Genomic DNA, 26,023 nt, shown 5'->3' on the forward strand with positions numbered 1-26,023 from the left:
ACAGAGTACCCCAACCTTTGCCTTATGACCGCTGGCATGGGAGGAATGGAGGGAGGGAGGAAGGGAGGGATGGATGGATGGATGGATTGAACTCTGTACTGAAGTTTTGAATTTCTATCACAGGTTGCATGCTGGCTGTTGGACCCTGGCAGTGAGGAGAGGACTTTACCCAACATGGTCACTGTCTACTGTCCAGAAGAATTACCGCTGCTGGATGGACTTGGAAATGCACATTCACACTGTCCTCGCGTCAGGGCGGCAACGACGAGCGTGCTCATACACGCCGTCATGAATCATCTCACTGGCATGCTGGGGAAAGAAGGCACATTGGGTATAGAAAGCTCACATTCTACAAGACCTGAACAGAAATATTATTTATTTACACATTTATTTAAACATTTTTTTTTACACATATGTCAGATTTATTCAGGAGCATAGAGATGCCTTCCCAGGTTTGTTTGGCCCTGTTGGAATTGAACGGAGTTGGCTTCAGTGTTGAAGAGTGTGAAAGACAAAAACATGTGATGCAAGCCAAACTGTCTGTGCTGGAAGCTGAAGCTTACACTCTGGCTGGACACAGCTTCTCCCTCACCAGTGTTGATGACATAGCACAGGTCTGACACCTCTTCTCTATCCCAGCTATGTGACTAAACTGCAAATTAGTCAGCGAAAAGCACAATAACACAAACTTGTGTGTACTCATGTGTATGTTGTAGGTGTTGTTCTTAGAGCTCCATCTACCTCCAAATGGTGACGTAGGTGGATCAAAAAGTAAGAAAACTCTGGGATACACGAAGAGGGCCAGTGGCAGAGTACGACTTGGGAAGCAGTTCAGCACCACAAAGGTGAAAACATTTTGCATTATACAAAGTTGATGCTGCTGCTACATCTAATTACTGTAAATCATTCTCAAACCAGGATGTTCTGGAGAAGCTTCGCCCGCTGCACCCGTTGCCAGGTGTAATTCTGGAGTGGAGGCGCATCACTAACGCCTTGACTAAAGTGGTGTTCCCTCTACAGAGGGAGAAACAGTTCCACCCCACACTGAAGATGGACAGAATATACCCCATCGCTCAAACACACACAGCCACTGGTAAAATACAAACACCAATACACAAAGACTTGACATGCGCCACTCATTACAATAATCCGTGTCTTTGATGCAGACACACCTTATGAGGTTTAACGACTGTCAAATACGATTTTGTTGAAGTAGATATAAAGCGTGCAGTGACTCTGCTCATTCGGGTCCTCAGGCAGAGTGAGCTTTACTGAGCCGAACATACAGAATGTCCCCACAAGACTTTGAGATTCACATGCCACTGTGGTGGGTGAAAAGCCCACCTTCACAAAATGGCTGCCACAGGACAACCAAAGCAGGGTAGGGGAAAACTTGTCTGGATCAAAGTTACTGCACCTTTTTTTTGTTTTCCAGTTTTGCTCATAACTTAAAAAAAAAGATTTTTATTTATTATTTTGCATGTTACAAAGAAACAAACGGGGGGAAAAAAAAAAAAAGAGGCCATGGGATGAATATGGAAATGAGAAAACATACTTCTCACTGAATAAATTAAATTTTCTATAGGAATGAAGGACTAACTGCAGATTTTTGATTCATTTTACAGTACTTCCAATTGTGCTAAAAAATATGTCTCAAGATAAGTAGTTTGTTTAGTTCCCTGCCTTTAATTGTGGCATATTACTTAATAATAACCTATAGTATAGAACCTAAAGCAATGGTAAAATGAAAATAAAATATGTTTGGGTGGGGGCTGTTTCTAAACTGATCACTTAAAAGTTAAGGTTGAGTGGTTAAGAGTGATGTATTAGGTGGCCTGCTGTAACAATTTTCTTATGCTGTTGTTACAGAAAGAGGAGACACTCTGTGGTACCCTCAGGTGCAGCTGGAACTTCAGAACAAGGCCCAGCCTTCTCTGTTAGCATGAGACATGCCTTCATTCCTTTTTCAGGTTACTGTGATAATATTATTCATTTGAATGTATGGTTACCTCTCCTCCTGTAGCTTTGCCTCAGACTCTTCTATAAGCTTTGTACTGTACTGTAGTGGAATGATATTAGCAGCTGATTACTCCCAGCTGGAGTTAAGGGTGCTGGCTCACCTCTCAAAGGATCAGCGTCTCCTGCAGGTCAGTGACTTTTAAATACGGTTAACGGAAAGAAAACACAATATATCAACCCATAATCAAATTCAGATGGTGAACATGCAGTGTTTACCAGGTGCTGAATGGAGGAGCAGATGTGTTTCGCTGCATTGCGGCTGAGTGGAGAGTGTTGACCCAGAGAGGGTGAATGACAGCCTCAGACAACAGGCAAAACAGGTACAACTAGGCTGCGAAAGAGTAGACAGCGAGGTAATGCATACATGTAAGATCACCAGGGTGTACATGCATCGTGTTTGCAGATTTGTTATGGCATTATCTACGGGATGGGAGCGAAGTCTCTGGGGGAGCAAATGGGAGTGGAGGAGAATGATGCAGCTTGCTACATTGAGAGTTTCAAAGCCAGATACAAAGGTATACACCTTGGCTTCCCCGTTACCCATATCTCATTATTATTATTATTATTATTATTATTATTATTATTATTATTATTATTATTAGTGATGTATTTCTGGTAACTGCCACAGCTACACTCACGCAGACAGCTGCAAACACGCATGCGTAGCTGTTCCCATGTGACTTTTTCTTTGTCCACTTTGAGTCCACCTGAAGGATGCATGCATATTCTCTGCATCACGCTATACATAATACTAACAAATACTGTACATGGGACAATCCAGTTAACAGGACCTACTGGCATAGAAAAAGCAAATTAAGCCAATAAAATGGAAAGAAGCATCTACTTGTGCTTTGCATGTGAGGCATAACATGATTTTGAATATTTTGTAGTTCGTAACATTTTTTTTTTTCATTCTGATAACAGCACAATAATCTTATCAGCCTCATCAAGATTAGATTCATACAGGTGTAAACTTCTTAATGTCTCAGTTATCAGTATTAAAACCTATGAGCATACTAAGGCCTGCAGCTGGATTGATAATCCAGTACAGTAGAGTCGCACATTAGACCATGGTGTATTGTGGGATGGGATAAGCTTTAACTCCAGCTTTTAAACAGTACCATAGGTATTGGGCCTGATCTAGTGTTTGATCCCATTTCTTCTGTCTTGGTGTTAATATGTATATTATATTACAGTATTTACATTTTCCCTGTAATGATCCTGGTTTCACATTCTTTTTCATTTCATTTTCATTTTGTCAACTAAAATAAAATCTTAACAAAACAAGTCCCTTTAAAATCAGTAAAAGTGACTTATGCATTCTCATTTTAAAACATGTTCTGACATTTCAGGGATCAGTGCTTTTCTTAAACAGACTGTGAGGAACTGTATAAAGGACGGCTATGTCCAGACACTGATGGGCCGCAGGAGATATCTACCTGGAATCGCCAGCAACAATGCACACATCAAAGCTCATGTGAGCACGTTTGCCTGTCAGAATTTATATGTAAAGCATGTGATATAAAACTCATGCAGAGCTTCTTGCACTCCCTGCGTCCTTCTCTTGACTTTTTTAGGCAGAGCGGCAGGCAGTGAACACGACCGTACAAGGCTCGGCAGCTGATATTGTTAAACTTGCCACTGTGAACATCCAGAGACGATTACGGAAAATGTATCCTGCAGCTCCACTGTCTCATCAGCACGCACATTCAGGTGACCTGAACATGACTGCTGTCCCATTTTTGCATGAGTGCCACATATAGGTAGAGAGAACCCTTGCATCATGTTTAAGTCTGTAAATTAACCATATCTGTAATCACATCAGCCCGTAATCAGCGTAGAGCTGGATCATTTCAGCTCAGAGGAGCCTATTTCATCATGCAGCTGCAGGATGAACTCATCTACGAAACCACTGAAGAAGACCTCATACAGGTATAGGAATTACTGTTTGGGGGTTGCCAATTCATGAATAGTAGCTGCATGTTTCTGTTTAAAGTGTCTCTCATACCAGTCTCTGATTTTGTCAGGTTGCACAGATAGTCAAGAGAGAGATGGAGTCAGCAGTGAAACTGTATGTGAAGCTTAAGGCTAAAGTCAAAGTGGGATCCAGTTGGGGGAACCTGCAAGACCTTGATATATGAAATATTACAGTTTAGTACAACACTTTAATATTTTATATTGAAATCAAATAACAATGCACTTTTTGTTCAGTTGTAATATATGTAATGTTATATTTTTAATCACTACAATGACAAATGATGAAATGTAACAATGCAAGTATGGTTTTTAGTTGATCACCATGAGATCTAAATGAACTACTGAATGTATTTAATTCAGTTTTCCTGTGTACTGTATCAAATTATGTTTTAAAAAAATGCTAACTCCATTACATGTTGTATTTTGTCTCTATAATATATCTGAAGTATTAAATTTAAAACAGTCCGTATCAGTTGTAAAGTTTGATTTAGAAGAAAGAATAATCAGTTTTGACTTTGAAGACATCCTGAAATCTCACATTTTATTGGACCACTGGTTGAGCTGGCACAAAAACATACATCATTATCAGCCATTAACACTGCTTTGTTTTACAATGATGAAGTTATCGCACAAGAAGTGTTGTCAGTATGGTAGACATCTGCTGCAGAAAGCAAAATTCACCACCTCTGGCTATGTGCAGAAAAATGAAGGAACGCTGAGGAAGCATTTTGTTGCGGCTTTCGGCCAGAAGGTCCAAGGCAGATGATAACCTGTTACTCAATCCTTAATACAAAGTTCAATTTCACTGATTCCCTTCAAAACTACACTGACATTATTGCCACTGTAGGCAGTACAGACTGAAAGACTCCTTTTTTTTTTTTTTTTTTTTTTAAGTGGAACTTAACAAAGGGGCAAATCATAAGCCCAGAGAGACACTTTCTGGATGACTATTGTTTATTATTGATTATTTAACCAGTGCATTACTCAGAGCTCATCAATACAGGCTCAGTCTGACCAAAAAAACCCCAAACAAAAGTAAATAAATACATGTCACAGACATCCATGAACAAATACAACAAATCTTGAACAGCAAAGATTTTCTTTTAAAACAAATGTGTTTTAACACAGGAGTGGGACCCCAGATGTTAGTACATATGTTTAATGTCTGTCAAAATAAGGCTTTTCTATGTGTAGAACAGTCACTGAACTTGTTGTCAGTACTTGCATTGTGCTAATGAAGAACATACTGTTTGTCCAAACTAATATCAGTGCAGTCGTTACCTAAGTATTTATTAAGGTAGGTAAGACTAACAGCTACAATTTTTTGTTTTTTTTTACCCATTTTGTTGAATGCACCCCACACACTGACTGTCATTTTACACCCAAACGACCGCAGAGCGATTCAATAAAAATGCTGCTTAACCTGTAGTAAAGCACAGCTGGTGTGTGTTGCTCTTAAATGTTGGGTGATATCCATGCCCTGTGATATAAACATGTTATAATGAGGCAGTCAAAGTGATGGAAAAAAACAAAACAAAACAATCTGCAGACAAAATGATAATCACTATCTTTGGTGGTTTTGCCACTTTCCACGAACTTGTCACACCTTAAAATTATACAACAAATATCGAATTTTTTCTATAGAGGGAGACAGAAAATAACTGGCAAATTCTGCAGTTGGCAATATTGTTAAATAATTCTAAGAAGATGATGTGATGCCTACCAACTGTTTATCAGTTATCTTTATTGCGCCAACAGTTTAACTCACAAAAAACAAAACACAAAGAAACGAAAACTAAATGGGTCTGTGTGTTGGGAGTTTGCAGGTTTCTGTAAACACAAATTTTAGTCAGACTCACTGCCACAAACGGAAAAAGGTTAATCAATTAAGGCATCGACACAGCCAGAGCTGTGCATTTCACCAGCATAAAAAACAGAACAGAGAAAGTATATACACACACGCGCGCGCGCGCACACACACACACACAGGGGTACAATTATAAGTGCTACTCCTTGTGTTCCACTGGCTAGATCTTGGGCAAGAGGAAAAAAAAACAAAAAACAAAAAACTGGGACCACAACTGGCCTTTCTTGCTCCATGAAGTACAAGAGGGGGTTCGTGCTGGGGCAAGGAGCTTTGACCTTGTCAGGTAACATCCTGAGGGAAAACTCTTGGCCCTTGCCTAAGCAATTCGGGTGTAACAATTTATATTAAAGAAGGGAAATAAGGACACAAGAGGCTCAAGGAAGGTGTCAGGGAGTCTCGCCATCAGGGCTGAAGTAGTACCTGACAGGAGGACCAGGGAGGTCTTCATCTCCGTCCGCCTCTGGAGCAAATGATACAGTTAGGTCTACATAGCGGCGCTCCACTGATGGCTTAATTAGCTTCTGCATCCTATGAAGAGTCAGAGGCAGAAATAGATGAACATACTCACTGTGAACATTTCAGCAAATGAAAAGAATACTTTGTAATAAGCACAAGTACAGGCCAGGGTTATTATAGTTAACGAAAACGAACGAAATAACGAAAACTGAAATTGAAAAAACATTGTCGTTAACTGAAATAAATAAAAACTATAATTAAAAGGAAAAAACGATAACTAATTAAAACTGAATTGTGAGTTTACAAAACTAACTAAAACTAACTGAAATTATCGATAAACTGACTTTCATTTTAAGCCTTGTGGATTGATATGAAATCATTGTTTCCGCTCTCGGAGTTTAAGCTGGGAGCGCCACAGGACAACTGTGTGTGTGAGTGCGCATGTGCGTGCGCTCACCGCGCTGGTCCGCAAAGTAATTGCTGCGGTCTGCCGAGAAAGCGGCAGAGTCCCGTATGGAGGTTCTTTGAGTACAAACACCTGCACACGACCACAAGGTAATAACACACACAATCCAGCTACACAAGCATAAATGCGGACATGAGGTCGGCAACTTCTGTAGGTTGTGTACAGAGGCCGCAAAGACCCTGCAGGTTTAATTAGCAGCATCTAACCAAGCTAGCTCCTAAACAGAAGCAGCTTCAGGTGGTGAGAACATCAGGATGCAGATGGATTTGAGCTTTGACTCCTTCAAAGAGTTTGTTTTTGTTTAACACCACATGTAGGCGTTATTAATCTGCTGCACTGATGCTGAAGTTTATTGTGGAGTTTATTGTAGAATTTATTGAGTTTGGGAGTTCATGTTTTTCTTTGTTTCTCCCTGTTGATGTTCATGTGTGTCCTTAATATTACACAAATTTAGCATGTCTTGTGAACAGCTGGTTGTTGAATATATTTCTTTAAACTGTATCTTTTGTCAACTTTTCATTACACAATAGTCACTTTTGCGCCTTGAATCTTGCACCTGATTAGGTATGAAAATACTAAAACTAATACTGAAACTAACTGAAACTAACTAAAACTAAGCATGAAACCGAAAATAAAAACTAATAAAAACGAGCAAAACCACTCTGAAAACTAATTAAAACTAACTGAATTAGAGAAAAAAAAGTAAAAACTAACTAAAACTAAACTATAATGTAAAATCCAAAACTATTATAACCCTGGTACAGGCATAGATTTGGAAGCTATGCTTAGCTTTAGACCAGGAAAACACTACACATGCTGTGTGAGGAAAAGGATGTCTCTGCTTTAATCTACTGTTAAGGAGTATCCACTCTCCTGATCCTGATGTGTCCTTAGGCCACACATTGATTCCCTAATCCCTTCAAGGACTACTTTTCCCAAAAAGAAAGAAGACAGAAAGGCATTTACGTCAGTTTGAGCCTCTTCGAGTGTCCAGGCATCACAGGCACATAGAGCATCTTTACACCGTGGACGACCATAGTGGGTTCAATTCCATACTTTTCCTAAAATAACAAACAAACAAACTAATCTCTGCAAATAAAAAGGATCCTAAGAAAAATACAATGTGGCAGTTACACAAGTTACTGAGTAAACACTGAGTAATGGGAATAAATGTTTCTTACCCTCACAGCATTCATAAAGTCAGAAAGAGTGAAGTCCTCATGGCCGAAAATAGTCCAACAGTCCCAGATCGAGTAGTATATGTTGTTCCTGGAAAAGATACCATGGAGCTGTCACTATATGACATTGTAATCATGACAACATGGCATTTGGTGCCATCTTCCAAATGTAAATTCCCCATTGCTGCTGTGATAGTGCAGCAATAAGGTGTGGTCAGCAAAGGTGTGGCAGAAATCAAAAACAGTAATGTCTTCTTGCAGAACAGTCCGCTGAAAGTCGAATCATCAGTTGAAGCTCCCTAATCTGACTAGTTTCCACATTTGTCCGATTACATAACACAGCTTGTCATTAGCTGACAGGTACATTTGGCTGCTTCCTTATTTCACGAGGAGTCACCACATTGGATGGATGTGGATATTTGACACTGATTGTGGCCTATTTAACCTCCTAAGATTATGCGTCCACATACGGGGACGTTACATTTTGGCTTTGCTGCGCCTTATACTTCATTCTGCTATACAGTGTTGACTTTGTTGTATTATGCTATCAAATAAATCCATTGTCGCTATCTGAGGACCTTTACATCAAGTACACACCAATCATGTAACAAAATATAACTTCCTGTGCAAAGAGGACGCTTAGTTCAAGTCCATCTAATCACAAATATCTAGTAGAAATTAAAAATGCATTGGAGTTGTGTCAGGAAGGGCACCTGGCATAAAAAAAATGTTTCAAATCAAACATGCAGTGCCACCCACTGTGGCACCCACTAGTGAACGTGGGAGCAGTTGGTAGTAGCTTTGTACAAAAAAAATTTGAAGAAGACCCTAGTTTTCTGCCACATTTCTGTGTGTCTGTGTGACAGAGGAACTGTAAATGTTCTACCTGATGAGCGTCCGTTTGACTGCAGCAGGCTCAGTGAGGACAACTACAGGAATGGCCAAGTTAAAGAAGCAGTTTTTGTGGGATTCAAACCCAAAGCCTCCAACCACCTTGATCAACTCCAGGGCCACCTGAGCGCATCAGATCAATACACAATGTTACACAATGATAATAAAAAAATTAAGTCATTTCAACATTAAAAAAAAAAAAAAAAAAAAAAAAAAAAAAAAAAAACACAGTACGACTTATTTTCAGACCAAAAAACTAATGTAATACATGATAGCCACATTAAAATGCTTAAAATTCACATATGAATATCTCAAGGTCTGCACACACCAATCCAGCTACTGCAGCTGTTGCCGTGGCAATAGCGGGGATGATCTTCCCGGCGATACGTTTGGTCTTAAATCTGTCAGCTGGCTCGATGGAGTACATCTTGGCCCTGAGAGAGGATGCTGATGCAATAAAGTCCATGTGGCCGTTGCTGTCATTGTCCTTTTCAAACTGAAGTGGACTCATCCGTAACCGTTCTACATAATTTAAAGGAAAGGACACACATTAGTGCTCCTGTTTTCTAGTTTATTATAAGCTTACTTCTGTAATATAATGTGTAAGGAAAATGTGTGTTCTCTCTCTCTAATCACAAATACAACACTAGCTTTTTCAATTTGTCAGTCAGCTTGAGTGTCCATTTAAAAATGGATTTGTGGAGTATGTGCATACCTGGCGTAACCCTGTCAGTAGCAATGGCATGCTCCAGCTGAAAGATTGCCTCCCTCTCCTCTTCACTGCTTAGAGGCATCTTCATCTGATCAGGTTTCTTTGCCGTCTCATCTGTTTCTATGCACTGGCAAGGACAGATTCACATCAATCAAAAAGATTAGGATGGTTCTGATACACTCAGACGAAAGTCCAAAAGGTCAGATCAACAGAACAGCCTACTTTCTCCGAGGGCCTGTATTTGGGAATCTCAACATCTGCAAGAATCCTGGTAATTGTCTCTTCAGAAAGATCCTGTTACAGAGAATAGCAGTCAGTAAGTGACTGAATGTGTGTATTTTTGAGAGAGCTTATATGTAAATGTGTGACCCACCCTTTCTGAGTAAGGGATATTGTAAATCCCTGCGAAGAGCCGGGCAGTGCTCACAATGAAAGCAAAGTGCCTGGTGGGAATAGAGGAGAGTTTAAAAGATCTGGGGGAAAAAAAATGCAGTATAAGAATGACTTAACAGGTAACAGAAGGGCATACTCACAAATAGTCTTTCAAGTCAAATTCAATAGGAGTTGGAGGTCTTTTTGGAGACTGCCAAAACAAACCTGAGAAATTGGAGAGTTTGCACAAAATACTTTCATTTTAGGTGCCGTTTATACAGGAACTACACGTTAATTTGCTTGATAACTTGATTCTGGTTTGCATCTGATTATTTAACACCTACTTCCATCTTTTAACCTTGTATCCAGGGGGAAAGAGTGCAGCAGTTGTAGGGCCTAAATGAAAATAGCAGTTTAAAAAAAAAAAAAAATCACAACATATTGTGAAGCAAACAGCCCCTCTGAATATGAATATATATTTTTTCAGGTTGAAACTCATTACCTTTCTCTTGAAATATTTCTCAAATTTCAGACGGGCAAAAGTGACGCACTGTTCCCACCGAGTAGGCTGTCTGCTCAGCAGCTTAATGACCTGGAATGACCCCTCCAGACTTTCCCCTGCCTGCATCCTCTACACAGAGAAACACAATCATCAAAATTGTTTTTATTGATTGAATGACTGCATTGATGTGAGAGATCTACACAGCAGGCAATTTTCATGAGTGAAAACTGCACTCGTGTCTTACCTGCAGCACTACTTCAGCCGAGGAATGGGTCTGCCAGAACGAGTTGTACATGGAGGGCTTGTGGACAAAGGCACTCTCAAACTAGACAACCAAAATGCAAAAGAAAATTAAAAAGTAGGAAGTACACTAACACAGTTTCAAAATGATGATAATGTGGAATGTGGGGAAATACTGTTGGCCTTTCAGCAGCCTGACCTTATCTCTGGCCCATTGGATGGTGTGCTCTATGACAGAAGGGAAAGACTTGAGAGTGCAAAATGGGATCTCCTCTTCTGGGGGGTCCCTCTGGGAGGCAAAGGAAAAGCTATTTTAGGTGGTGATGGAAATGCAATACTTTAACAACCATGTCCAGCACAGAAAAACATTAACTTAAGACTCTTCCCAAGACTCACATGGCTATTGTAAGACTCTGTCAAGTTTGGCACAATGATTTCAGTATGTCCTTTAGTTCCCATGGTGCCGGAATCCAGGAGAGGTCTCTGATTGGATACACAGCGGCTGAAACAAACAAAACAAAGAAAAACAAAATAAACTTTTTTATATCAAACTGAAACTTCTAGATTCATGTTATGAGAAAGGTAATAATGAGGACAGGGACTGAATCAAATTATGGTAGCCATACATGGTTGGTTGTAATTCACTGAACACTTAAAGTGAAGCTGCGATCTTTACGTCTTCACCAACCTGTCCACATATCTTCGTGCCTCCACATTGTCCAGCGCAGTGACCACTAGGTTCAAGGAGGAGTAGAAGGAGTCACTGTAGATGCTCTCAGTAGCAGGACACACCTTATTGAGGTGAGCTTCCACCTGTAGGTCAGGATTAATATCACGAGTAGCTTCTGCTGCTGTGGTACTTTTCGGTTTCTGTGACAAAGAAGAAGGCAGGAAACAGATGGCTTAAATGCAGCCAATAAGTCAACCTTACCTGAGCCTTACTGGTGCAGAAGTGAGCATCTATTCACCTGTATGTGATGCGGCCTGAAGAGAAACTGTCTGTTGAGGTTAGACTTTTCTATGAGGTCTGGGTCAGTGATGCACACCTGAGAAGTGATTTATGCAGAAAAGTAAATTCCAGTAATCTTTTCACAATTAGATAAAATATAGAGAAATACATAAAGAAGAAATACTCACCTCCCCTGAGCTCTTGGCCAGTCCAACCCCAAGCAAGGCAAAGTTTTTCAGCATCTCACAGCCTATGGCTCCACAGCCAACCTATAAAATTATTTATTTTGACGTAAACTTTAGCATATTTCAGTAAGTGCCTTAAATATGTTGAGGACAGCTAACTCTTACCATAAAGACTCTTAGCTTGTGTAGTTGTTGACACAATGAGTCACCGATGCAAGCTCTTAATCCATCATATCGATCGCCCCTAGGGCAAAACTCCTCAGCAGAAAGAGACTGAAGTGGCTTGAATACCTCAATAGCATCAAGATAAAACTAAATATATGAGGAAAAAAAGAAAACAAACAAAACAAGGTAAAAACACTTTATTTTATTTTATTTCAGTGTTGCAAAAGGGGGTAGAGCTATATAACCAGAGTTTCAAATTTAGTAACCTACCCATTGCTGCAGGGGTGCAAACTTCCCTGTGACAGCCTTAAGAACTTCCTGACTGGCTAGACCTCCTACAGCTGCTGCTAATGGGGGAAGAGTACCCCTTGCTGTCCTTGACAGGCAGTGCACCAATTCAGTATTCACAAGAGGCTGGGAGGAAAAAAGGATAAAAAGGAAAAGAAAGTGTAAATGTTAACACACCAGTGTGCATGAAGTCATCGGTCAGAGGATGAGTGCCTGCATTCGCAGCTTTGAGATGATGAAATGAGGAAAACAGCGTAACGCTCACTTTGCTCTTGAGAGTTGCATTCACTTCCTCAGTCAGCTTTAGTAAAACCTCAGCATCCTGTAAACACCTGATGACATCAAAGAAAAACTGCTGCTCAGTGCTTAGCAATCGTATCACATAGAGAAAGCAGAGCAGAAGATTAGACTGGAGAGTAAAAAGTACTGGTCTAATACTGAAATTTTGTTTACCCAATGTTGGGGAGTCTACTGTGCTGCTCCTGGAAAGTGTCCAGTGCCAACATGGCTGCATGGATCTGAAGTGGGGCCTGAGGGGTAGATTTAAAACAGGATTGTGAAAAAAAAAAACGCTTTCCTAAACTCAAACAAAAACAAGTATTTTTGAAATTCAGCTACAAAACATACAATGTGTCTAAGTTAGTCAGGCAATCTGTCTTATCTGGTTTAACCCATTTCATAAAGCTAATGAAACATGTTTATAAACCTAGAATAAAGGGCTTGTTCTGCTCTGTACATACGCATATTGTGTAAATGTGAAGGTATTATTTTAAAGCATCTGGGATTTTTGTCATCTAGCAAGAGGGCTGTGGGAAAGTTTTAATCAGTTTCTAGCTCAAACTGTTCTCAGCCATGTGAGTCACGAAGCCAAAAAAACAAAACCGTTAAGCCCAATGCTAGCTGCTTAAATGTCCCACTATTCCCCACCCTCTGGGATACAACTTTTACAATATTCTCTCACCTCTGGTTTACTGAAGTCTGGAGTCAGGACCTGAGGATCACACAGCTGTCGCTCTAATGTTTCCTGAGATAAATAAATAGATAATATGAGAGTACACACACAAGAGTTGTTATTTAAATATTTCTGCATCTGTTTATAATCATAATCACACTGCTGGTTAATATGAAAACTAGTCTACTTACAAATCTGAATGTCTTAGGGGTTTTCACCATGACAAAGAAACCTCCATGTGCATATGGTTGTAGTTGAGATGTGTCTCCTATTGCAAAGCTGTGAGAGGAAAGGACTAATACCACATACACACAAAAAAAGACAAACATGGCTAATATTAGATTACTACGCCATTACGTATATATAGGGAACAACTCATCAAACGTGGTAATGCCTGATACATTTTTATATTACATTACTATATATATTGAATGACTGCAACAATATAAATAAAAGCACTTGCATTTGTACAAATAATAACTACAACCTTGGGGATGCTGTTGTTATGCATTACAATAATACATTTGTAATCACAGTACCTGAAATCTGTCGTGAAGTGCCGTTGAGCTCCACCATGCCACTGATCTCTCTGAAAACAACACTCTGACCTGTCTGTAGGCCGTGGGGTTGGTTGTCCAAGCAGTTTACCACCCCAGGATCATCCTAAAAAAGTTTACAGAAAAATTTGCCCAAAGTTTGCTCATTTACCAACTAAGCAGACAGAGGATTAATAGCCAAACAACATTGCAAAGTGTATAAGTGTATGTGGATTTTCCTGAAGAAAACTTGGAACTGTTTTTCTTTTGTTTTGTTTTTTGGGGGTGGGGTGGTGCACACGTTGGAGCAAAAGGAATACCTGAGTGATACTTTGAATGAAAACCTCCTTGGGCTCCTCTCCTGTGGGATCGGACACCTCAAACTCTTCCCCAAAGTCACAAAACACTTGTGCACAGATACCATATGCATCACAGCTGATGAACTGAAGTAAGACACATGCAACAGGGTTGGTTAATATTTGACCATCTGCGTGCGGTCAGTGCACAACTGTAATGCATAAGCACAACTGGGACAGCAGGCTTACTCTGATGGGAGGTTGTTGTGAGTGGCAGAACTCATTTACTCTCTTTTGTAGACTCAATCTGGCCTCAGTCAAAATCACACACTAAAGGATGAAGCAGAGCAGACACTAAATGTTACCTGGAGCTTATAGCAGACTACACAACAGAAAACAAAAGTAGCTGAATACAAATATTTTATTTTAAATTAAATGCCAGTCATTACCCAGATGCATTATAACCACAAAAATTTTATCAATCCATCACAACTGGCATTGCAGTTGTGAAATTTTGACCTTCAGGTAAAACAACATTCCTTCAGGCTGGAGAATAAACTGTTTGGAACATAAGATAAGATAAAACTTTCATGATCCCACGATGGGGAAATTTGCGCATGACAGCAGCTCAGTATAGAGAAAAAGGATGAGTAAAAACAAATGAACTAAAATAGAATAGAATAAAATAAAATAGAAAAACTATACACTATATACTATATACATAAAATATATATATCAATGTCAATACACACATGTACATATAAACACACATCAAAACACTATATACAGATATCAAAACATTATATACATTATATAACATCTGTGAGAGACAGCTGTGAAGTGAATCACACTGCAGGGGTAGTTTCATGAGTTTTTAATTTACGTTCTGAAACTTCTCTGTGACGACATCTTTTTGTTGGAAACTATTGTTAATCCACATTGCTCTTCAGGGAAGGTGTTGGTATCTTCATAAGTCAATACACCTCATATTTGTAATCACCAGGGGAACTGCTGAGAGAACCAATTAAAAAAAAATTAAAAAAGTGACTTACCTGGTACTTTCTTAGAAAACTAAGATCAGTGTTGTCGTCAAGAGCAGAGGAAGACACATCAACATGGACATAAGGGTTCAGCTCTGCAACCCGAGGGCACACTGCCTCCACCCTGTGGGAGCAACATAAGGGGTGGGTAAGCATGAGTGAGAGTATTTGAGTATAAGTACGGACAAATCTAATATTTGTACTGCATATAACTGATATGTACTCAGAGCTGATCACACATTATCTGTAAGAACTAGTCAATCACAATTCTACAGGGATGATGATCTATTCAGTTCAACTCTGTTATTCTGTGTTTACCATATCAGGACAGAATGGAGCCAATAAAAAAAGAAAAAAAAAAAAAAAAAAGGGTCGGCACTTTCGAGGCTTTTCATACTTGCTATGCAGACACGTTTTTTGGCAGCAGTTTGTGACTTAATTATGATTTAATAGAAACCAAACAGAGGTTAGCTGAGCTGATAAAAACAACAGATAATGGTGCTATCCCTGTCAGCTTCACTTTTTCTTTCCTGCCATAATGAAATGAAACAAGTTCAAATAAATTCAGAAAATATTGTCATTTGGTCTATTTTTAACAATAACTACTTTATATAAAAAGAGAATGGTTTACAATGTGTTAATTAAGCACTGTTACCAGCATGGTCCTTGTTATCTGCCAGTACCCAAAATCGAGGTATCTTTAAAAGTACCGAAAAAGCTACACTAGTGCATGCCTATTTAAGAGCCTCCTTGTGGGGTCATTACCTCATCCTCTGGCTCAAAACATCCTCTTTGTGGATAAAGAAGTTGGAGCCTAGATCCCAGGTCTCACACTGCTTTGTGTCATGAAGGGTGACTGCCTGTACATGAACAGAGCACACACATACTGTATGTGTACACACAAACAAGATATTTGGACTTGCAAGATGCTGGGAATAACACATTGCTGTAATATTAAGAAAGAGCGCCTACCTTTATCCCAGCCAGAACAATATTCTTTGCTACAAAACCAAAAACCAAATGACTTAGAGTCATGTTAAGAATTGACTGGGTGGCTCATACAAATACCAGTGCATTAAATATTGCCTACCTATCTCTACTCCCAGTCCTCCCATTCCACTGAGAAAGACTGAGGACTGGGCCATCTGGTGCATAGCACTGTCTCCGAGCACATATCGCTGCCGGCTAGAGAGAGAGAGAGAGAAGATGAAGGAAGAGCCACTGTGAAGGAATATGCTAGATGGATGGAAGCACCACGTACAATAACTTTGCTGGCTGTAATATAAACCCATTTAAAAGGTAATTAGTAAGTGTTGGTGAGGCTTGCCTGTAAAGAGAGTCGTCAATCTCCATCAAGTCTGCAGCCATGATGGGAGGGGAAGGGGGGGAGAGCGAGTACCTCACAAATAAGAGATTCTTCCTGCTGAAAATATAAAGACACTTTGATTTACCAGCGATGGAAAAGCGCTCTGATAGAGCGTTAATGATTTAAAAACCAACGCCCCGCTGTAAAGTAGCCGAACGGCTAACTAACTGTTGATGCCAGCTAGCTGTCAGCAGCGTGGTGGACCTGACCGATCTGACCTGTCCGCCCTGAACTAACCAAGGGGCTTAAAAAACAGTCCGACATTACAGCTGTAAATGCAGATACCTTAATAAAGATAGACGACTTATGAAGTTGCTGAAGAAAGCTAAATGCTAGCAGCTACAGCTAGCTACTGCTGTTGCCCGGTGCCGGCGGCGAAGACACTTCTCATAAACTTTAAAAGTGGTGACACAAACACGAAGACGCGAATAACTCCCGAGAGTAGACAAAAGCTTTAGGTATTATCGTTTCTATCAAGCAATACGTAAACACCGCTGTTAAAGTGGTTAAAATCAGTCAGAATATCACACGCAGCTACCTGTCAGTAAGCCCGGAGAGCTGCAACGAATGAATGGCTCTGACTGGTTAAAAACTTGGAGTGTTTCCGGGTTAACGAACTCACGTGGCCAAAGTCAACCATTCATTTTACAGTTACTTCCAGGACTAGATTTGTGAATAAATGTGACTTATTTTTGTGTTGTTTGTGAAATAACACACTTTTGTGATGTTATTTGATTTCCAGTGACAGTATAAAATTTATATTCGTATAATATTAGCATAAAATTTCAACATTTTGTCCTTAGCGGTATAAGCACAGTACTCTGCAAAAGTCACTCCCTCATTTCTTTACATTTAGCCTCCAAGGAACCAGACTGAGTATTTTTTTTTTTTTTTAAGTGGTCTTGAGTAATAGTTCTCCAGATTTTCTGGAGGTCTTTCAGAGTTTTTCGTTTGGCTGCTTTTTCACTTTTCTTCAGTCCAGTCCTTATACCTGTCCATTTTCAGAGGAATGTTTTGGTTTTAGTTTTGGTTTTCTCCTTCGTTGTTGTTGTTAAGCCACTGAAAACTGACCTATGAGTCATTCAAGCATTTCAAAAAGCACCAAACTCAGAGGATGATCTACACATAAGATGCACCTTAGCAAACAAATTTTTAATTGTATTTTAAGCACTTTGTTACTGGCAGAAAATAAACTCACAAGAACACATAATCTTTAGGTGAATCTACATATAATAACAAAGATAACATATTATGACAGGCATAAGATAGTATTTTTTCCACCAACAAGGTGGCTCCAAATGAGTTATTAGCTGAAAATTTGCCATATCTCAGCATGCTGTGCAGTCCTTAAAAAATCTGAGGAAACTGGACAAGTGGAAGAGAAATAAAAAGAAGCAACAGGTCTGAAAAACTATCTACAGCAGATGTTCAGTATTTGAAAGTCATATCCTTCCTTGAGGTATGCCAAATTACACAAGAAGGATTGTTGGGGATCTCGCCAAAACTGATGGAATTATGAATGCAGAAAAGTATTGATCCACCATGCAATATCATCTGGAAAGTGTCTCATTTGCAACAGATTAATTTTTCTGCTTGACAACAATCCCAAATACACTGTCAATACAGTAATAGCATACTTGGATAGAAAAACGCACAATAAAACACTATCAGTCATGGATTGGCCTCCCCAGAGCCTGGACCTCAACATTATTGAAGCAGTGTGGGAACATTTTGTCAGAGAATGGAACAAAACTCAGCCAACATCCAAAGAAGAGCTTTGAATGTCCTTTAAGAAGCCTGGAGAACTATTCATGAAGACTACTTAAAGAAATGTCAAGAAAGTTGTCTAGGAGAGTTCAGGCTGTGTTGAAGAGTAAAGGTGGTCACACCAAATATTAACTTTCAAGTGAATTGGAACTTTGCAAACTCTGTTTTTGACTTATATACCAAATTTCTGTTTATGTTTGCACATGTTTCAGTAACTTGCTGCACCTATTTCCCAATTTCCTAGTAAAACATAAAGATGTCCTGTACTTCAGCATTAATCCCATTTTACGAAAGCATATATTTCTACTGTCGTTGTACTTTTTTTTTCTATGCTACATTTTTTTCTAAGTGGTGCAAATTAAGTAGGGTATCTTTCGTTGTGGTGAAGATTTTTCCACCAAAAGTGGGCGTGTACAATACCTGTAACACAATAATGATTGTAAGGGCCATCCAACTGAAGGATGGACAGAAATATGCCAGAAAAGATTGCTTTATCTTATATAGATTTTGTCAATGATGAGTTTGCTTTATCATGTAGTGAGCTTTATCACTTCGGATTTGAGAAATTACATTACCTCCTTCAGCCAGATTATGAGTTAGGATTATTATATTTTTCAGTCTGAGGAAAGCGAGTTGTCCAGCAAGCAACATCTCTTTTAGTTTCACAATAACACAGACAGGCTCAGTTTGGAAAAGGGAGATATCAAAACTGGTCCCAGCCAGTGAAAACAGAAGATAAAATAACAATGTTGAAGTCCCCCACCGTTTAAAGAAACAAAGGTCACCGGACAAGTGAAACATTTACATTATAACTCGCTTCAATCCAAGTCTGGTGCTGTCTTTCTTACACTGGTTAGTTAGGCTTGTGCATCTTTTTTTATGAATGTAAAGGGCCTCTACTTCTGCTTAATCATAGATTAAAAATCTGATTGACTTTTGATTCTGGGGGGGTGGGGGTGGGGTAGGAGCAGGGATAGGTCTTTCTAACCTTCAGACTTTTCCCCCTTCAAACTTTCAGACTCCCACCCTTTTATCATATTGGTCAGTTCACACAGGAACCTCCCCCTGAACTGCAGCCAGAATCCCACACAAATCCCACAACAGGCTCCAGAGTTTAGTTATCCTACACTGTGGACACTGCCCACAGATAAACACTCTACAATGTTGTGCAGTCGTATGGCACTTCGTCGGCTCCAGAGGATTGCAATTACGCCTTTGAATATTACCGGGAGTCTAACAAGCAGTGTGCAGAGGGAGATGTCAACCCTACCGCGCGTATATGGCACACGGCAGATCCCACCTGACGGCCTGAAGATCCTGCGGGAGGCTGGCCAGTGAGTCTTAGTGTTCTGTTCTGTTACTTAAAATAGAGCATTTAAGTGTTTGAATGTTACTACTTGGTGTGTGCTGCAGCTGATTTGACAGTAATCACGCTAAGCAGCTTGAATTTCTGGTTTGAGAGGTTCATCATTTACTTTGAGCAAACATGACTGCTAATGTTTGCCTCAGGGTCTTGTCAAATAAAGCTCATAGTCTAAAGGGTATTCCCCCAGAACTGCACAAATGTTACACTGGACCTTAAAATCCTAGTATTTCTATCAAGAACCCTGCTAGTTTGAGATTCTGTCGCTCTAAGGATAGCCATTATATAAAAATGTGAACCCTGCATTGCTTTACTTTGTACACTTTTGTATCACTTCACCACCTTCAACCAGTAAATTTTTAAAAATTGGATTTGATTTAAATTTTCAGTCATATGACTTCTGTTTTCCCAGGGTGCAGTTTGAGCTGTGGGACTCAGACGACATACCGGTACCCAGGAAGGAGCTCCTTCAGAAGGTCAAAGGTGTAGATGGTCTTCTTTGCGTGCTGACAGAAAAAATTGATGCAGAACTATTGGACGCTGCAGGTCTGGACATTGTCTTTGACAAGTAACCTAAATGCAACAAACAGCCTTGCATGTGTTTATATGTGTGTGACATATTCCTGTAGGTCCAAACCTCAAGGTCCTCAGTACGATGTCAGTGGGCTTCGATCATCTGTCTCTGCATGAGCTGAAGAAACGGTGATTTCCATCTTTCTGTTTCATGATAACACATTAACGTCAAAGGGGTTCCCATGTGAATGCCTTCCAGGGTCTTACTGATAATGATTTTCTTTGCAAAAAGGTTCTTAACATGTGGTGGCGGTGACATATTAATCTAAGATTGTTTGCAATGTTTATGTTTCCCCACAGAGGAATCCGTGTAGGTTACACCCCTGAAGTCCTGACAGATGCTGTTGCTGAGCTGACTGTAGCTCTGCTGCTCGCAACCTCCAGGAGGCTCATAGAGGCCACACACGAAGCCAAGACGTAACATCATATACAAAACACAATCACACATAAATGTACAAAAATATACAGGGGTTGGACAATGAAACTGAAACACCTGTCATTTTAGTGTGGGAGGTTTCATGGCTAAATTGGACCAGCCTGGTGGCCAATCTTCATTAATTGCTCATTGCACCAGTAAGAGCAGAGTGTGAAGGTTCAATTAGCAGGGTAAGAGCACAGTTTTGCTCAAAATATTGCAATGCACACAACATTATGGGTGAAATACCAGAGTTCAAAAGAGGACAAATTGTTGTGACCAAGACAGCAAGTCTTTGTGATGTATCAAGAGCCACGGTATCCAGGGTAATGTCAGCATACCACCAAGAAGGACGAACCACATCCAACAGGATTAACTGTGGACGCAAGAGGAAGCTGTCTGAAAGGGATGTTCGGGTGCTAACCCGGATTGTATCCAAAAAACATAAACCACGGCTGCTCAAATCACGGCAGAATTAAATGTGCACCTCAACTCTCCTGTTTCCACCAAAACTGTCCGTCGGGAGCTCCACAGGGTCAATATACATGGCCGGGCTGCTATAGCCAAACCTTTGGTCACTCGCGCCAATGCCAAACGTCGGTTTCAATGGTGCAAGGAGCACAAATCTTGGGCTGTGGACAATGTGAAACATGTATTGTTCTCTGATGAGTCCACCTTTACTGTTTTCCCCACATCCGGGAGAGTTACAGTGTGGAGAAGCGCCAAAGAAGCGTACCACCCAGACTGTTGCATGCCCAGAGTGAAGCATGGGGGTGGATCAGTGATGGTTTGGACTGCCATATCATGGCATTCCCTTGGCCCAATACTTGTGCTAGATGGGCGCGTCACTGCCAAGGACTACCGAACCATTCTGGAGGACCATGTGCATCCAATGGTTCAAACATTGTATCCTGAAGGCGGTGCCATGTATCAGGATGACAATGCACCAATACACACAGCAAGACTGGTGAAAGATTGGTTTGATGAACATGAAAGTGAAGTTGAACATCTCCCATGGCCTGCACAGTCACCAGATCTAAATATTATTGAGCCACTTTGGGGTGTTTTGGAGGAGCGTGTCAGGAAACGTTTTCCTCCACCAGCATCACGTCGTGACCTGGCCACTATCCTGCAAGAAGAATGGCTTAAAATCCCTCTGACCACTGTGCAGGACTTGTATATGTCATTCCCAAGACGAACTGACGCTGTATTGGCCGCAAAAGGAGGCCCTACACCACACTAATAAATTATTGTGGTCTAAAACCAGGTGTTTCAGTTTCATTGTCCAACCCCTGTACATACACAAATGAGAATAGTGCAAAATAAATTCTTCTCTTTCTCTCTCTCGTGCCAGTGGTGGCTGGGGCACGTGGAGAACGCTGTGGTTGTGTGGTTATGAGCTGGCCAATAGCACTGTCGGCATTCTTGGACTAGGCAGGATCGGTAAGCAGCTCATCATGAATCCAAGCTTTACATCAGCGTATCATCAAAGTGCCATTTCCATCAATTTTATGTTTTCTACAATATGTGCTTGGACACTAAGGTGTGGCTATTGCTGAGCGTCTGGCACCTTTCAAAGTAAAGAAGTTTATCTACACAGATGTGGCCCCCAGGCCCGAGCTGGCTGATGCCATCAATGCAGAATATGGTAAGGAAATCTCAGCAAAGACACTACTCTGTTATGAAGAGTGCTCAGTGACAGATCCTGTGTCAGCAAGGTTAAGTAGGGGCAACTTTAAAGGGCTACTCAAACGATAAGGCTTTTTAAAACCTTTTGACTTTTCATAAGTCTCTTTTGAAATTCTAAGAGCTACCCCAAAAATTAATGTGATAATTTACACCAGTCAGGCAAAACATTATGACCACCTGTCTAATATTGTGTTGGTCCCACTTTTGCTGCCAAAACGGTCCTGATCTGTCCAGGCATGTACCTCACTAGACCCCTGAAGGTGTGCTGTGGTATCTGGCACAAAGATGTTAGCAACAGGTCCTTTAAGTCCTGTAAGACGTGAGGTGGGGCCTCCATGGATCAGACTTGTTTGTCCAGCACATCCCACAGATGCTCAGGTTGGATTGAGATGTGGGGAATTTGGAGGTCAAGTTGTCGGGTCGTGGTTGCGGCTCTCTCCCACTTACCAGGCGGAAGTGAGACCAATGAAAGCAAATGCACCTTGATAGTAATTCCACACTTTACAAAAACTCACTGGAGATGAGCAGGTTTCGTTTCCAGGATTTATTGAAGCACAAAGTTAAACAAAGCACAAGAAAGCAAAAAGCCCTCCCAGGAGTGTGTGCCTTTGGAGTCGTTACAGAAGAGATAGGAAGAGCAAAAAGTGCGCTAAAAGGAGCCCAATAGAGCCAAAAAGAGAAGCTCTCTCCCAACCTTGCCTCTGCCTTTTATCGCCCAAACTCGCACCTCCCCTTGCTGTTATCAGGAACAATGGGCATAGAAGGATGCTCCCAATCCACTATGTATCGTACTAGTTCGATCCTCATGCAATGGCTCCATGACTGTTATCTGGGCTGTCATAAACAAACAACTTTTCCCATGTGAAAATACCTCCCACCGGAGCACTTCTATCCATGTTTTCACATTATAAGAAACACTTTTAGGGCGGTCTTATCTCAATACACAATTTCTCCCTCACATTACAGTAGCTCAGGTGGGACTTCAACTCCCCTTTCCAGGACACACACTCCCCGCTACCAGACCTTCACTCTGGCAATACTGTGTCAAAAGTGCACTGTGTACAAAGGTGAACCTCTAAATATGAATGAGTGCAGTACTACCAGTGGAAAAACCCAAGTACCTGGCTTAGGAAGCCTCAGTCCTTTCCACTCACCTAAGGCATGCAGTGTTCCAGTGTGTGAGTGACAATATAGGTGACAAATAATATATAATGTGACCAATAATCCAGTGTGTGTGATTAATATATGTAACATTACATGATATAAAAATATTGATAGAAAATACTGATGTCGAATGATAAAAATACACCACAAAGTCAACACCTCTAACTTGTTGTTGTGCTCCTCAAACCGTTTTGGGCAGTATCTCGTCTGTTGGATTGGACCACATGGACCAACCTTCACTCCCCAGGCACATCAGTGAGCCTTGGCCACCCATGACTCTATCGCTGGTTCTCCACTGTTCTTTCCTTGGACCATATTTGATAGATACTGATCCATGCAGACCAGGAACACCTGACAAGAGCTGTAGTTTTGGATGCTCTGACCAAGTCCTCTAGCCATCACAGTTTGGCCCCTGTCAGACTCACTCAGATCCTAATGCTTACCCATTTTCCTGCTTCTAACACATCAGCATTGAGGACAAAATGTTCACTTGCTCCCTAACATATCCCCACCTACTAACAGGTGCCAAGATGAAGAGATAATCCGTGTTATTCACTTCACCTGTCAGTGGTCGTAATTTTATGCCTGTGCTGTAAGTGATATTAGTGCATCCAGTCTAGTTTATCTTATTTCTATTAGCTAAAATGTTTTTAATCACACCTTGTATTAGTTTTCAGTTTATTTTTAATAATCCTGCCTTGTTCCTGGTTCTAGTCTCTTTTGATGAGCTGGCAAAGCAGTCGGATTTCCTGGCTGTGTGCTGTGCTTTAACACCGGAGACAAAAGAGATCTGCAATAAGAACCTCTTCTCCAAGATGAAACAAACCTCCATCTTCATCAACACAAGCAGGTACCCTTACCTGAATTACATGCATGACCCAAGACCCCACAAGTGATCTGTGAGTGTTGTACTAACATGCGGTTTAACTGGTTATTTTCCTTTATTGATCACCATTTAATAAACAAAATGCAAGGCAACGGTTTAAATAAATGTCCATTGTTTCCCCAACTTCAAATATTCATATTTGAGATTTTAGAATTACTCACAGCTTCACAAAAATGACCTCTGCAGTTAATTTTCTGTCAGTCAACTAATTATTTAACCTCTTAGTTAGTGAGTTGTGTCTGAGGAAATGGGCATATACAGTGGGTAATCAACAGTAAGGATTTGTCCTCTAGCAGACTGATTTAGCCCTTTGTGTCTATGACTGTGATTTTGTACTGTGCAGAGGTGGGGTGGTAAACCAGGAAGACCTGTATGAAGCTCTGTCCACTGGGCAGATTGCAGGAGCTGGATTAGACGTCACTGTTCCTGAGCCGCTGCCAACCAACCACCCACTGTTTACACTTAAAAATTGTGGTGAGCATTCTGCTACATTGAACTAGTTTTTGACCATGCTTGGTTCTCCCTGCCTATCATTTGTTTTTAATACTTTATCTTTCTGCAGTGATTCTACCCCATATTGCGAGCGCCTCCTATACGACCCGTAATGCTATGTCCTCCCTGGCAGCAAACAACCTTCTCCTGGGGCTGCGGGGAGAGCCGATGATCAAAGAGCTCAAGCTTTAAGAAGAAAGTGGTTCCACTCTGAAAAGTGATCAGATCATTGATGATTAACTCCACTTACACAAATCTAATTTTTTTTGCAGACTGAAATAAATCCATGTAGTGTTCTTATTGTTTTCTTTAGTCTTCAATTTTACATCTTTTAATTTGAGGTGTACAGCTCTGCGAAAAAGTATTTGACCCCTTCATGATTTGATTTCTTTGCATATTTTTCACACTTAAGTTTCAGATCATCAAAAAAAAAAAAGAATATTGGGCAAAAATAACCTGAGAAAATACAAAGGCAGCATTTAAATGATTTTTTATTAATGGGAGAAAAAAAAGGCTATCAAAGTAGTTGCCCCCCCTAAACCTTATAACCTAATGCGGTTGCATACCCTAAGTGTGTTTGAGCTTCAGGACCACAAACTGATGGCTGGACATTCTCCTTCAGGATTTTCTGGTAGAGAGCAGAATTGATGGTTCAATCAGTTATGACAAGTCGTCCAGGTCCTGAAGCAGCAAAGCAGCCCAGACCATCATATTACCGCCACCATGTTTGACTGCTGGTATATTGTTTTTTATGAAATGTTGTTAGTTTTATGGCAGATGTACGGGACTCAAACCTTCCAAGAATTTCAGCTTTTGTCTCATAAGTCTACAGAACATTTTCCTAAAAGTCTTGGGGATCGTTAAGATGTTTTTTTGAAAATGTGAGATGAACCTTTGTGTGCTTTTTGGTCACACTGAACCTCTCCCAAAGAAGCCATTTTTTGCTCAGTCTGTCTCGTTGTTGAATCGTGCACTCTGACCTTAACTGAAGCCAGTGAGGCCTGCAGGTCTTTAGATGTTGTTCTGGATTATTTTGTGACCTCCTGGATGAGTCATCAATGCACTCTTGGGAGTAATTTTGGTAGGCCAGCCGCTCCTGGGAAGGTTCACTACTGTTCCAAGTTTTCTCCATTTGTGGATAATGGCTAAAGAATTAGAAAGGGCTTTGCAATCCTTTTCAGAGTGATGATGTAAATGACTTTGTTTCTCAGCTGTTT

The 26,023-nt window shown here is 40.5% G+C and overlaps 3 protein-coding genes across 4 annotated transcripts in view; 2 read left to right on the plus strand and 1 right to left on the minus strand.

The window, feature by feature from the left end:
- LOC115778060 (DNA polymerase theta-like) overlaps positions 1-4,389 on the plus strand; it is a 15,208-nt gene extending 10,819 nt beyond the window's left edge. Inside the window, 13 exon segments of the mRNA XM_030726080.1 lie at positions 124-331; positions 421-614; positions 717-845; positions 919-1,093; positions 1,899-1,970; positions 2,065-2,147; positions 2,239-2,287; positions 2,290-2,339; positions 2,423-2,534; positions 3,372-3,496; positions 3,597-3,732; positions 3,812-3,951; positions 4,047-4,389. Coding sequence (XP_030581940.1) covers positions 124-331; positions 421-614; positions 717-845; positions 919-1,093; positions 1,899-1,970; positions 2,065-2,147; positions 2,239-2,287; positions 2,290-2,339; positions 2,423-2,534; positions 3,372-3,496; positions 3,597-3,732; positions 3,812-3,951; positions 4,047-4,160 — 1,587 coding nt within the window. The 3' untranslated portion in view covers positions 4,161-4,389.
- A 495-nt stretch (positions 4,390-4,884) lies between these two features.
- On the minus strand, positions 4,885-17,052 carry LOC115776272 (ubiquitin-like modifier-activating enzyme 6). Of its 2 annotated transcripts, none has more exons than XM_030723922.1 (32): positions 16,996-17,052; positions 16,419-16,514; positions 16,182-16,276; positions 16,064-16,092; positions 15,857-15,951; positions 15,104-15,215; positions 14,301-14,381; positions 14,076-14,198; positions 13,759-13,882; positions 13,411-13,514; positions 13,229-13,291; positions 12,721-12,797; positions 12,533-12,599; positions 12,250-12,393; positions 11,980-12,126; positions 11,818-11,898; positions 11,649-11,726; positions 11,369-11,550; positions 11,077-11,182; positions 10,880-10,969; positions 10,685-10,765; positions 10,441-10,569; positions 10,283-10,334; positions 10,100-10,163; positions 9,940-10,009; positions 9,789-9,860; positions 9,570-9,693; positions 9,183-9,376; positions 8,850-8,977; positions 7,967-8,054; positions 7,752-7,846; positions 4,885-6,391 (listed from the first exon to the last, which is right to left on the minus strand). In XM_030723922.1, exons 2-32 carry the CDS (start codon positions 16,457-16,459, stop codon positions 6,250-6,252), a joined length of 3,078 nt encoding a protein of 1,025 aa, XP_030579782.1. In that variant the 5' UTR covers positions 16,460-16,514; positions 16,996-17,052; the 3' UTR covers positions 4,885-6,249. The 2 variants fall into 2 exon arrangements, with proteins under 2 accessions (XP_030579782.1, XP_030579855.1); XM_030723995.1 differs by having other exon boundaries at positions 6,250-6,391; positions 16,419-16,511; positions 16,996-17,020.
- A 2,226-nt stretch (positions 17,053-19,278) lies between these two features.
- Positions 19,279-25,102, plus strand: LOC115777089 (glyoxylate reductase/hydroxypyruvate reductase-like). The gene is made up of 9 exons (XM_030724951.1): positions 19,279-19,558; positions 20,000-20,133; positions 20,217-20,289; positions 20,461-20,577; positions 21,930-22,018; positions 22,119-22,223; positions 24,143-24,278; positions 24,658-24,788; positions 24,877-25,102. Exons 1-9 carry the CDS (start codon positions 19,386-19,388, stop codon positions 24,996-24,998), a joined length of 1,080 nt encoding a protein of 359 aa, XP_030580811.1. The 5' UTR covers positions 19,279-19,385; the 3' UTR covers positions 24,999-25,102.
- Positions 25,103-26,023: the final 921 nt, after the last annotated feature.

Source organism: Archocentrus centrarchus, chromosome 1 (assembly GCF_007364275.1).
Source record: "Archocentrus centrarchus isolate MPI-CPG fArcCen1 chromosome 1, fArcCen1, whole genome shotgun sequence".
In the NCBI taxonomy this organism is placed as follows: Eukaryota; Metazoa; Chordata; class Actinopteri; order Cichliformes; family Cichlidae; genus Archocentrus; species Archocentrus centrarchus.

Coding starts and splice junctions, on each gene's coding strand:
- LOC115776272 (XM_030723922.1), bottom strand. CDS start 16,459: ATGGCTGCAGACTTGATGGAGATTGACGACTCTCTTTACAG. Junction 15,952..16,063: donor TTGTTCTGGCTGGGATAAAG/GTAGGCGCTCTT, acceptor GTTCATGTACAG/GCAGTCACCCTTCATGACAC. Junction 6,392..7,751: donor TCGAAGAGGCTCAAACTGAC/GTAAATGCCTTT, acceptor GACTCTTCATAG/GATGCAGAAGCTAATTAAGC.
- LOC115777089 (XM_030724951.1), top strand. CDS start 19,386: ATGTTGTGCAGTCGTATGGCACTTCGTCGGCTCCAGAGGATTGCAATT. Junction 20,134..20,216: donor AGAACTATTGGACGCTGCAG/GTCTGGACATTG, acceptor ATATTCCTGTAG/GTCCAAACCTCAAGGTCCTC. Junction 24,279..24,657: donor ATCTTCATCAACACAAGCAG/GTACCCTTACCT, acceptor TGTACTGTGCAG/AGGTGGGGTGGTAAACCAGG.